Source organism: Engraulis encrasicolus, chromosome 9 (assembly GCF_034702125.1).
Source record: "Engraulis encrasicolus isolate BLACKSEA-1 chromosome 9, IST_EnEncr_1.0, whole genome shotgun sequence".
NCBI classification, from domain to species: domain Eukaryota; kingdom Metazoa; phylum Chordata; class Actinopteri; order Clupeiformes; family Engraulidae; genus Engraulis; species Engraulis encrasicolus.
In genome coordinates, this window is record NC_085865.1 from 26748960 (window position 1) to 26761544 (window position 12585).

Below are 12585 nucleotides of genomic sequence, written 5' to 3' on the forward strand. Positions count from 1 at the left end.
CTCAGCAACGCAAAGCATTCCCATGCAGCCGCTAGTGCTGAGAGGGCAGTGGGAGAGAAAAGGGAGGCCATTGCAGTTGTTTGGGGCTTGAAAGATTAAAGTACACAATGGTGAACACTACTATACTGCGTCCAGATACATTCAGACGCAGACAGCAGCATACACATAGAGATGTGTGGCTTCTATTAAACCTGTGTCTGTGTGTGTGTACGCAGGCGCGCGTGTATGTGTGTGTTTGTGTCAGAGCATGTATGTGAATGTGAATATACTGTACGTGTACTGTTTTTTATGTACTGTATGTGATGTGTGTACACACACACACACACACACAGACACACAGACACACACACACACACACACAGACACACACAGACACACACAGACACAGACACACACACACACACACACACACACACACACACACACACACACACACACACACACACACACACACACACACACACACACACACACACACACACACACACACATTCTTACCGTTGTTTGGATCCACAGAAAAATATGGCTGTCCTTCCAATATACTGTATACCAACTTGGCGCTGTTTCCATAGTCTTCGTCATCGGCATCTGATGCTGTGACCTGGATAACACTTGTACCTACACAGAAATATGGGGAGAGAGAGAGAGAGAGAGAAAGAGAGAGAGAGAGAGAGAGAGAGAGAGAGAGAGAGAGAGAGAGAGAGAGAAAGAGAGAGCGAGAGACAGAGAGAGAGAGAGAGAGAGAGAGAGAGAGAGAGAAAGAGAGAGAGAGAGAGAGAGAGAGACAGACAGACAGAGATAAATAGATAAAGAGACAGAAAACAGACATAGACAGATAGACAGACACACACAGATACACAAACAAAGATGGAGAGACAGTGACAGAGATACAGACAACCGGAATAGGGAAAGAGTTGTGTGTGGGTTGGAGTTGGGTGAGAAAGAGAGAGAGAGAGAGAGAGAGAGAGAGAGAGAGAGAGAGAGAGAGAGAGAGAGAGAGAGAGAGAGAGAGAGAGGGTTAGTTAGTAAGAAACTGGTACATTTACATAAGCAGGTTGCTTTGAACCACCACCACCAACTTTAACGAGCTCTCCTTCATTTCTCGTCCAATTACCTCCCCATTAGATCACTGGATGCCATAAGAAACCACATCGTTGTCAAGGTGTCAACATTCTGATGTTGTCAAAACAAGTCTCTGGCAATATTTTTTTTTACTCTGCTGTTTACACCCTAATACATCATTTGGGTGAATTAAACAGGCTCTCTGATGGTCCCCCGTAATGAAATGCAAGTAGCTGGAATTGGACGCTGTGCATCTGCGAGCAAGAGAGCGAGGGGTAATGATATTCCCAACCGAAGGCTCCTTCTGATGAAGACGCATTGGCATTCGACATAGTCTTGCAATCCAATTTTGTTCCCCGTGGCTTGAAATTAACCCCATTATGCTGTGTGGTATGCCGCGCACTCCAACACACAGATGCACATGCATACTCATACACAGATGCACACACCACATATACACACACGCAAGCACACACACACAGCATCACATATAAATTCAAAGCACAGATGCATATACTCAAGGAGGGGACACTTGGGGGGCTGGAAGGTTAATCTTGAAATATTTTCGACAAGTCAAAAGCACGTGTGGAATCGTTAACGCAGTTATGAATGTTATCAAGGTCAGCCTCTCCCCTGCGTATTTACTTTTTAAAAAATCAGTGTTTCATATTTAAGAGCCTCATGCTCAGGTTGGAAATGAGCAGCTTGCAGGATGTTGAGGGCAACGTCTACTGTGACATCCACACGATACAGATTCGCACGCATGCACACACGCATGAACGCACACACACACACACACACACCCTTACGAAAATAGAACATGCTAAACCATGATTTCATATTTTTTGAGCATGGTTCGGCATGATTTTTGGTTTAACAATAAAATTAACCATTAACCATTTTACTCTGAAAACTGACCATGGTTTAACCACGGTTTATAATAATTATTCATTACACTTAGCTGCCGCTTTTTTATAACGCACATATTGGTGACAGTCCTTGGAGCGTAGCGTTTGGGGTTGTCTTGCTCAAGGGCACTTCAGTCATGGATGGGGGTGTAGAGAGAGGTGAGGGTGGGATTCGAACCTGTAACACTGTGATCTTCGGTCCATCTCCCTAACCATTACACCAGGGCTAGGAACAAGTTTTCATGTTTTTTTGGGTGACCACGAAACCCACAATTTACCATGTTTTTTTAGCATGGTTTGTGACTATCGTCAAAACATAGACACAAACCATGCTGAAAAACCATGAAAACCATGAACAACCATGATCCATGGTTAGTCAGGAACCACGGTTTTCATGGTTACCCAAAAACAGGCACCCACACACACACCACATATCTACTGTAAAGGAAATGGGTTTTCCAGACAGTGCTGAGCTTACTGTACAAAGGGTTTGATGCCTCAAATAGGCAATCAGGATTGCATGCCACAACTAACGACAGTTGATTAGCCACAGACAATTTTCCCCTTTCAACACTGCAACACGACTGTAAGCCTTGCACATGTATCTTAATTAATACTTCACATTTTTACTGTGATGATGTGACGTAAACCTTTTATAGAGCATTTATAAACCCTTTATCTAGATTTTTTCAAGCCATGTAGAGCGATTAGACTCCTTCACCTTTTATGTTAAACAAAAGCTGAAGATTGCTGGCAAATTGGCCTGTTTTTTTCTTCTTCTTCCAGGCCCATACACAGAAGCACAGCTTGTTGCTAGATCAGAGCTGCTTTGATCAGTGTTGCGCTTATCTCCCTGTTATAATTATCTGTCTCTATAATCTCCAAAATTAATCCCCCCCCCTAAATGAGATCGACACATTATGCTCATCTTTCATGATTTTTGTCTTTCCCCTCCCCCTCATCTTCCGTCTCTTGCTCTGTTATCACCCCCCTAATCTCCCTCCTTTATTGTCTCCTGTCTTGGGGTCAGATGTAGCCATGCGCAAGGTCAAACATCATGTTCATCATAGAAATGTGACATCCATTTGTCTAGCCCCACCCAAAAAGAGTCAGCGTAGCACTGAACATCCATTTCACTCCGATCGGATGAAGCATTGATGCAAGTCGGGGGTCATTCTTTTTTTTGTCGCTATTGAAAGGAATGGTTTTTCAGACGACATTCAGTCACTGCTGTGGGATAAGGGAAGGTCCCGTAACTCTGCTGCAAGTGAATTTTAGATGATGTCTTGGGCAATGACGCCATTAACATGCAGCCCAGAATCCGCGCAAGCTAGGTGGAGTGTCCTCTGAGCATTTAATGAAATCAGTACGGCAAGAAGAGAAACAGAGAACAGTGCAGTGGAGTGAAATGAAATGTAAGCACACCCTCAATCATTCCATAATGGAAAAACGCACCGTGCCGCCATTGTACTTATGCCCTCAAATGTTTTGTTTTGTGTGTCTGTCGTCCATGTGGGTTGTTTTTGTATTCATTGTGTTCCCACTATGTCTGGTCTGTGTCTGTGTCTGTGTCTGTGTCTGTGTCTGTCTCCGTTTGTGTGCATGGGGATGAGGGTGAGTCTATATATGTTAGTGTGCTGATTTCCAGGTATGTGTTTTTTTGTGTGTATGCTAACAACTTTGTTTGTCACACGGAGCAGTAGACTTTTAGAGGTGACCTCTCTTCCTTCAATCGCTCGCGTGAAGGTGAGGTGGAGCCCCGCTGCATATGCTGCCTGCCCGGCTACGCCACTGCGCCCTTGGCATCGACGGGACCTCTAGCGCACCGCGCCGGGTTTCCGACCGACTCCGAGCATACTAATGAACGCACAAACATCTGTCGCACTCAGATTCCCGGCCGGATAACACGGGCAAAAGCAACGGTTCACTCTTCATGGATCACCGCTCCGATCTGCAGTTGGCACACGCTCCGACACATGGCCAGTTTGTTTGGCTAGAATGCCTCCGTATGCCCGTGACCTTTCCTTACGGTCGGGCCACGCAACGCACTCGGAATTCACATGTCGCACAGGAGAGAGAGAGAGAGAGAGAGAGAGAGAGAGAGAGAGAAAGGGAGCTAGAGGGAGATAGAAAGAGAGATAGATGGTAGATGGAGAGGTTGAGATAGAGAGACAAAGTTACACTGTGACCTTTGAAATTCACTTCAAACCCACATCAATAATGCACAATTAGAGCATCTGTATTGCACTAGGACAGAGAGAGAGAGAGAAAAGATGATCCGTGATGAATTACACCATGAGTGATTATTCCTGAAAATGTTAATATGCTATAATGTAATTCATCATAAACAAAATGAAGCAGAAGCGATTATATTAGCATCTGTGTAATTGCATAATAGATGACGAGTGCTTTGGGATGATGATGTTATAGCTTTTGTTTTACACAGTCTCCTCTAACTCCCCTCAAGATAAGGATATGAATACAACTTTATCTATCTATCTATCTATCTATCTATCTATCTATCTATCTATCTATCTATCTATCTATCTATCTATCTATCTATCTATCTATCTATCTATCTATCTATCTATCTATCTATCTATCTATCTACACTATATTGCCAACAGTATTTGCTAACCTGCCTTGACTCACATATGAACTTAAGTGCTATCCCATTTTTAACTCCTAAGGTCCAATATGATGCCAGTCCAACCTTTTTCAGCTGTTACAGCTTCAGAATACCAGAACATTTTTGGACAGTTCCATGCTTCCAACTAGCCTGGGCGAATAGCCAACTGTTGACTCCGTCAATCAGTCTGGCAAAAGCCATGAGGAATCTGTCTCCGTGGACGATGGGAGATGGTCTGATCTTACTCTATCATTGAAATTAATTGAAGTTCCAAACTCAAATTAAAACCCATATTGTGCTTTATTAGCATGCCTGTTACGTTATAGCGTCGCAAAAACATATAAATAACAAAATGAAAGTGTGAATAGAGTAACCTTAACCAATCAGTAACGGAGCTCGCGGGTGAGTTCTACGTCACCATTCTCAACTGTTTGCTGATTGGCGAAACACTGAGAGAACCGAGCTCGAGGCTTTTGCCAGACGATGTGCGGAGCCAAAATCTTTGGGTGGAGTACAGAGGATGGCGTCGCGAGGCTAGCATCCAACGTTGTGGGCACAATTTGGAGTGGGCCTCTTCCTCTTCCAACATGACAATGCCAAAGTGCACATCAAGGTCCACAAAGACATGGATGATAGAGTCTGGTGTGGATGAACTTGACTGGCCTGCATAGAGTCCTGACCTGAACCTGATGTAACACCTATGGGAGGAATTAGAGATGACACTAAGAAGCAGGCCTGCTCGACCCACATCAGCGTGTGACCTCAACATTCCGCTTTTGGAATAATGGTCAAAATTTCCTATAACACACTCTTCAAACTTGTGGACAGCCTTCCCAAAAGAGTCGAAGCTGTATTAACTGTAAAAGGTGGGCCGACATCATATTGAATCACATGGGTAAGGAATGGGATGGCCATGCCAAATACATGGCAAGTTATCGAATACTTTTAGGAATATACAGTAGTCCGTCCGTCTGTCTGTCTGTCTGTCTGTCTGTCTGTCTGTCTGTACAAAAATAATTTCACTTGCCAGAGAAACATTATGGCTCACTCAAACGCAGCATCTTGTGAAATCCATTACTGTATTCACATTCAATTCATTTTTTTTTCTATTTGATGAATCTATTTATTGTGAATATAATTGCGTTGATTAGGAAGTATGCAGAAGTAGCATTACCATGTCATTGCAAAAAGCAGAATAGTCCTAGAAGCAGTCGACAACAGCCACAACCCAAAATGGCCCTATTTACAGTTTTTCTCGATTGCCTCCACACAAGTTCTGGTACTTCACACACAATTCTCGGAACATCTCACCCATTTCCCAACTCCCCTAACCAATGTCACTGAACACTAAACACAATTCCTACTTAACACTCAAATTCCAGTTTTAAAACACACTCTTTTCACACCATTACACACAATTCTCTGGATTACACTCAATTTTCATAAAGAAAAACACTGGGTTTCTCATGGAACACACTGTCATTCACAACACTACAATCAACTGCAACTATGTTCACTTCCTCATCACATGGGCAAACTCTCTTCATACCGGTTTACAATCTGAAATCATCACCCCATAAGGACACACATTGCATGTCATATTGATGAAAAATGACTGGATGCAAGGAGAAAAACCATTTGTGTAGTTTTTGAACTCAAAAATATGTTATACAAGACATAACTTTCATGTGGTTACCCAATATTTTACAATACATTAGTGCAATTTTTAAATATTTTTAAAAATATGTAAAATATATACACGTCTGTGTACTACGAGTCTAAAAACAATATTTCAGTATTTTACTACAGAAAAATACCCTCTTTAGTATCTTTGTGTTATTTTTGTGAAAAAGACATACAAATCTTTCTGTTTCTGTTTGTGTGTTGTGGGAATGAAGTTTTTCCAACTTATGTCACAGTATCCATGCAATCCAGAACAAAAAAAGCCCAAGTTACTGGGAGAAATTAGTTTTACCCTGTGCCCAACAGTGTTTTAATGGGACTGCAAATGTGTATTGTTGTGACTGTCTGTGTGTGTCATTTGACGACAAAATTAGGTTTTTAGAAGAGAGTACATTGTTTTGAGACAAGACGTGCATTTTTCAGAGGTAGTGAAGAGTTTGGCCCGTTGTGTGTGAGGTTTGGAGATTTGTGTGTAGAGTTTTGAGAATTCGAAGACCGATTCCGAAAATTATGTGTAGGCAATCGAGAAAAACTGTAAGCCCAGGGCGCCTGTGCATGATGGCAGAGAGCAGAGTCATGTTCAGCTCTGACAGTTAGACACATTTAGCCCAATTTAGTCACAGTTAGTCAGCCATTTGTAGAGATGCTTTCAGACATCCTCTCACTGTGGCTGTGGCTGTGTCTCATTTCTCTTGTCTCTGGTCTTCCTCTAATCTACTCCCTTGGTTTTTGCATGTTTGAGAAGAGAAAATGACTAAGCTTAGAGAAAAGGTTACAAAGATAAAACAAAAAAGAGGACAGGCAATTGACATCACCGTCTGAGGTGCGTGATGGCATGGAAGTATTGCGTGGGTCAATGGTTGTCAGCCTTTTGGAGGCGGGCATACACTGTGCAATACTTTAAATCGTGGGTATTCAGCTCCTACTCACACTATATGAGGGATTCGTGTTGTTTAAAAGTTCACCTCATGACTTGCGTCCTCACTCTCGACAAGCCGAGGGTCAGATGCGAGCAGAATGCTCACACTGTATGATACGACAGGTTTGTTTACCAGAACTGCAGATGACAAAAATGGAAGGGTAACATGCACCTGAGGTGGAGGCGAATCACGCTGCCATGGCAATTTGTGCATTTATCTGCAGGTGTAGTGTGAAATCGGGTCAAAGCAATCAGCTGCTTCAACTGAGCGATTTACTAAGAGGGGCAGTAACAGTTTTGATTTCCTAGTGACCATACGATTGCAGATCACAAGCTGGTCGTGAGGTGAAATCACTGGTCATTACCCCATGTACACTACACGATGCAAGACTCACGATTGACCTCTGATTGAGGAAGAAGTTCCCAAAAAGCTGTGCGAATCGGGCTGAAAATTGGGCTAAAGAATGTATAGTGTATGCCTGGCATTAGCAGCAGAGGTAGCAGCATGTGTAGGCCTATTTGTTGCCAAAGCGACCAGAGCGACAAAGGTCATTATTTCTCTATGGAGGGTCAGCGAATTGAGCAACCAAAGCAAGTTCACCAGGGGAGAAATTACGTCATTGGGCGGTCAGAGCGAATTTCAGGAAGTAAAATTCAGCTAATATTATGGTGAAGAGTTATGACACGGTTCAGTGAAAACCAATTCGAATGTTCATATCTTGCAAATGTCCAAGGCTGACAAGCCAGAGCAGTTATTTGATTAGCTAAATCAAACATGTCAAAATCACGTCCAGAATGAATACAGCAAATTCATGGCGAAATGTCTTCAACGACTTCGGCTACTTGGTCGCTGTGGTCCCTTTGGTCCTATATGTACATGTAAAGTTACAGTAGGAACCACTGATTTAGCACCCTGTTAGGGGCAAAACATACCAAAACGGAACGGTCACGGGACGAACGCGGTCTGTCTGCTTAGTTTCGGCCGGCGTGTTTTTCTCTGCCTTTCACACTGACAGCGTCGGCGTGCGCGGCCAGTCCTGTTCAAAACCCTCCCCAGCTAGCATGCTACTTTTCCATTCATTTGAATGAGACACCGCTGGTCGCCGGCGTGAAAAATACGCTCGAGTTCTATTTTCCAAATGCAGCGCGGCGCGGAGCCGGCTCCCGCGCCGCTGACGCTCGACTACCGCCGGTTGGTGTGTAAGGACAGATATGTTTCAATGTATTTTCACCGATGCCGGTAAAAAACGCGGCCATTCCGCGACGCTTTACCGCCCTGGTGTGTAAGACCCCTTAAGCTTGACTGCACCATACAAAGATTTTGTGAGGTCTGGGCAATCTTCATTAATCCCCCGCAAATTAACATCTTGAATTTCCCATGGAAGGCACATGGTACAATATGTTCATGGAAGGGGGAAAAATAAATGTGACTCCAACTGTACAGCCCGGGCCCCGGAACCTTGCTAAGGTGCTGAGGCCAACTACAGTACACCTCTGCTTAATGTAAAATAATTTAGTTTAGTAGAAAATGATGGTTGCAATGACTCCACTGTAATGAAATAGGCCTCACATCCCAGCTCTGCAAAGTGAGTCGATGATTTTCTGCAAAATTCAAGCAGTGAAAAGACCGCAGTGCCAATTGCCACCATACTGACACACACCAGCAGCCCATTCTAGCAACGTCTTCAACACTCGCGTGTAGCCATGAAAGCAACCGTAAGTGTTTTCCGCCCACGTTGCTAGGATTACAGCATGGTACAGTGTCACAAGGGATGGCGAGAACCATTTTATGCCCACACCATTGCTGTTTGCCTGGATGATACGCCTGTAAATAGCCTCACCATGGTGGAGAGCATTGTGTGTTGTGTGAGTGTGAGTGTGTGTGTGCATGTATGCGTGTGTGCGTCCGTGCATGCATGTACGTGTAATTGTGGGTTTATGGGTGTGCGCACACTCGTGCTTGTGCTTGTGTTTCTGTGTGTATGTGTGTGTGTGTGTGTGTGNGTGTGTGTGTGNGTGCTTGTGCTTGTGCGTGTGTGTGCGTACGCATCCATCTCTCTATCTATTGCTCTCTCCTACTTCACTGTTGTGCGGTTGTGTGTGCATTCGTGTTTGCGTGTGTGTGTATGTGCTGGTGCTGGTGCTTACTGTACGTACAGGCCTGTATGTTATGTTCAGCCAGGATTATGGCCGTGGGTGTGAAGAGTATGTACTCATCCTCCAACAGCCTAACACTCCTCTGTTGTAGTCCCCCCTGTGACTACTGTTTGTGTGTGTGTGTGTGTGTGTGTGTGTGTGTGTTTTCGTGTGTGTGTGTGTGTGTATGTGCGAATGTGTGTGTGTCTGTGTGTGTGTGTGTGTGTGTGTGTGTGTGTGTTTTCGTGTGTGTGTGTGTGTATGTGCGAATGTGTGTGTGTCTGTGTGTTTGTGTGTGTGCATGCGTGTGTGTGTGTGCGAATGTGTGTCTGTGTGTGTCTTTATGTGTGTGTGTGTGTGTGTGTGTGTGTGTGTGTGTGTGTGTGTGTGTGTGTGTGTGTGTGTGTGTGTGTGTGTGTGTGTGTGTGTGTGTGTGTGTGTGTTGTGTACAGGCTAACACCCCTCTGTTGGAGTCCCCTCTGTGTACTGGCTGGGCCGTTGTTTACACAGATGAGGAGGCGAGAGGCGTAAACATCATTTTAGCAGCCCTTCCCTACGCTATTCTCTCTCTCCCTCTTTCTCTTTTTCTCCGTGGCTGTTTCTCTCTCTCTCTCTCTCTCTCTCTCTCTGAGTATGTCCTTGTGTGCTTCTCTCTCTCTCTCTCTCTCTCTCTACTCATGTCTCACCCATTCTCTCTCATGGATGCGTTAAGTGCCCAGCTAATAAGAGCGTAAGACTAAATGAGCAGAAGTGGCGCTCTATGACACTCGAGCTGATAGACCACAAATCGCGCAGCCAGTGTAATTGCTATTAATGCTGTAGAGCATTGTTTAAAGCACATTTGTTTGTTGCATTATTGCTGCGTGTCTGAACTCTGTGTGTGTGTGTGTGTGTGTGTGTGTGTGTGTGTGTGTGTGTGTGTGTGTGTGTGTGTGTTTGTGTGTGTGTGTGTGTGTGTCTGTGTGTCTGTGTGTCTGTGTGGTTGGTATGCATATTTATGTGTGTGAATGACTTTCTCCTGTATGGTAATTGGAATTTAGTTGTATACTTCAAACCCGCGTATTCCTTCACATATTAATTGGTAATTTCCCACACTCTAACATCACGGATATAAAGAACAAAAGGGAAAACATAGCTTCACAGCTTTGCACTCCTAGCAACAAATTCAGAGTGTTCTATTCCGTTATGAAAGATGTAGATGTCATGTCCAAAACAAGTTTTCATTAAAGCAGTAAAATGTGATTCAAATTGACTAATGCAGATTCTCAGGTGCTCATTGAGTCTTCAATGAGTCTTTAATTACTAAATCAGTAAGTGGGTGGAGGTGTTTGCAAGGGCTTCAATATTGGAGCGATTATTTTGTATAATTACGATGGAAAAAACCTGCTTTCAGTGTTTGATGTTTAAATGTCTAAATTGCTTTGTCTCTATAACAAAATCAACCCTGACATAAATAAATAAATACATTATATTTATTATATATTCATTTTTTTTTACGGATGTTATTTTCAGTGTTTTCGATTCGCTTCCTTGAGGTCTTTGCTTACTCTTTTTTTGTCTGTGACAGAGCTTCATCTCCCTCTGAAACAACGTGGCATGAGACATGACACGCAGAGGGATCACACTGTCACCTGGGCTGCCCTGAAATCCACCGGCGGGATTGTGACATGTTCGTACCTCTTGTCAAAGGTTTCTCTTTTTTTCCCCGCTATAGCTATTTTTTCACTCGTTCTATTTTTTTTTAGAAGCGCTCTCACTATGTATCTGTCTAGACTCAAGACTGAAGCTGATGACAACAACAAGGGTATCTTGAAATCTGTCAAAACATTCTCTCTCGCTAAATCTGATATTTCAATCCCCCTTTTTCTTGTATTTTCTCTATTGTCATAGAGCAATATTCTTCCTTTCATGTAGATACGACAGTAAACAACAATGTGGAACAAAGTGGTTGTGGGTGGAGCGGCAGTCTATCTATCTATCTATCTATCTATCTATCTATCTATCTATCTATCTATCTATCTATCTATCTATCTATCTATCTATCTATCTATCTATCTATCCTTCAATTAATTCTTCCTCCCTGTCTTACTTCCTTTCTTTTAACCCTTTCCACCTACGGTATACACACACACACACACACACACACACACACACACACACACGCGCACACACACACACACACACACACACACACACACACACACACACCCACACACACACACACACACACACACACACACACACACGTTCACACATGTAAACTATAACAGAATCACAATCACATCCTGTATAACGGAACTCAAATTCAAGGTCCCCAAAAACAAAACGCCACTATCGTAGCATCTAGTCTAGTGCACTCTAACAGAGATGGATGTCTTCATTCACTCACCCACTTCGGACATCTCAGGCACAGTGGCCAGGTAGGTGTCTCGTGAGAACTTGGGCTCATTGTCGTTAATGTCGTGGATCTTGATGGTGAAGTTGGACCTGTAAGATTCAAGATTAATATGTAACCCAAGAAAGTAAAGTTGTCACCCTGTTGCCTTAGGGTAAGGCTTGACTAGAGTACCCCCTCACCCCTTGTCCAATTATTGGTTAGGCAAGAATTGGGGCAGCTGTGGGCAAGAAGATGGGATCTAGATCAGGAGGTTACATGTTCAAATCCACCGTTCCTCTCCCTATCTCCCCATATAGCTGAGGTGTCCTTGAGCAAGGCCCCCAACCCCACACTGCTCCAAGGACTGTAACCAATACCCTGTTTCATGTCCACTTTAAGATAACTGTAAGTCTCTGGATAAAACTGTCAGCTAAGTGTAATGTAATTCGAAACTGCAACCTTCTGATCTTAACACCATCTCCCTTACAATTAGACCACAGCTGCACTTAACTTTACAGCAGATTATTGGTGAGGGAAGATTACAGTAAGTAAGTCATGTAAAGTGGTTGTTTACAGATACAGACCAGTCCTCCAGGGGCTGTCCGGTGCGGCGGCTGACGGCCTGGGCACGCAGGATGTAGTAGGCCTTCTCCTCACGGTCCAGACGCCTCTTGGCATGGATGTCACCAGACGTCTCATTGATCTCGAACACCCCTCCAGCACCCTCCCCAATGAGGACGTATTTCACGCTGCCGTCTCCTCTGTCTTTATCTGAGTGCAGCTGCAGAATAAAAGCAGGGAGAGAGCGAGAGAGAGAGAAACAGAGACAGAAAGAGCAAAAGATAGGGAGAAAGGGGAGGAAAAAATGACG

The 12585-nt window shown here is 43.8% G+C and overlaps 1 protein-coding gene across 1 annotated transcript in view; it reads right to left on the reverse strand.

The window, feature by feature from the left end:
- Nucleotides 1-11785, reverse strand: part of LOC134455089 (cadherin-10-like) — a 45419-nt gene extending 33634 nt beyond the window's left edge. The window contains exons 1-2 of the mRNA XM_063206149.1: nucleotides 11727-11785; nucleotides 499-618 (exon numbers count right to left, since the gene is read on the reverse strand). Coding sequence (XP_063062219.1) covers nucleotides 499-618; nucleotides 11727-11739 — 133 coding nt within the window. The 5' untranslated portion in view covers nucleotides 11740-11785. The remainder of the gene's footprint in view (nucleotides 1-498; nucleotides 619-11726) is intronic.
- Nucleotides 11786-12585: the final 800 nt, after the last annotated feature.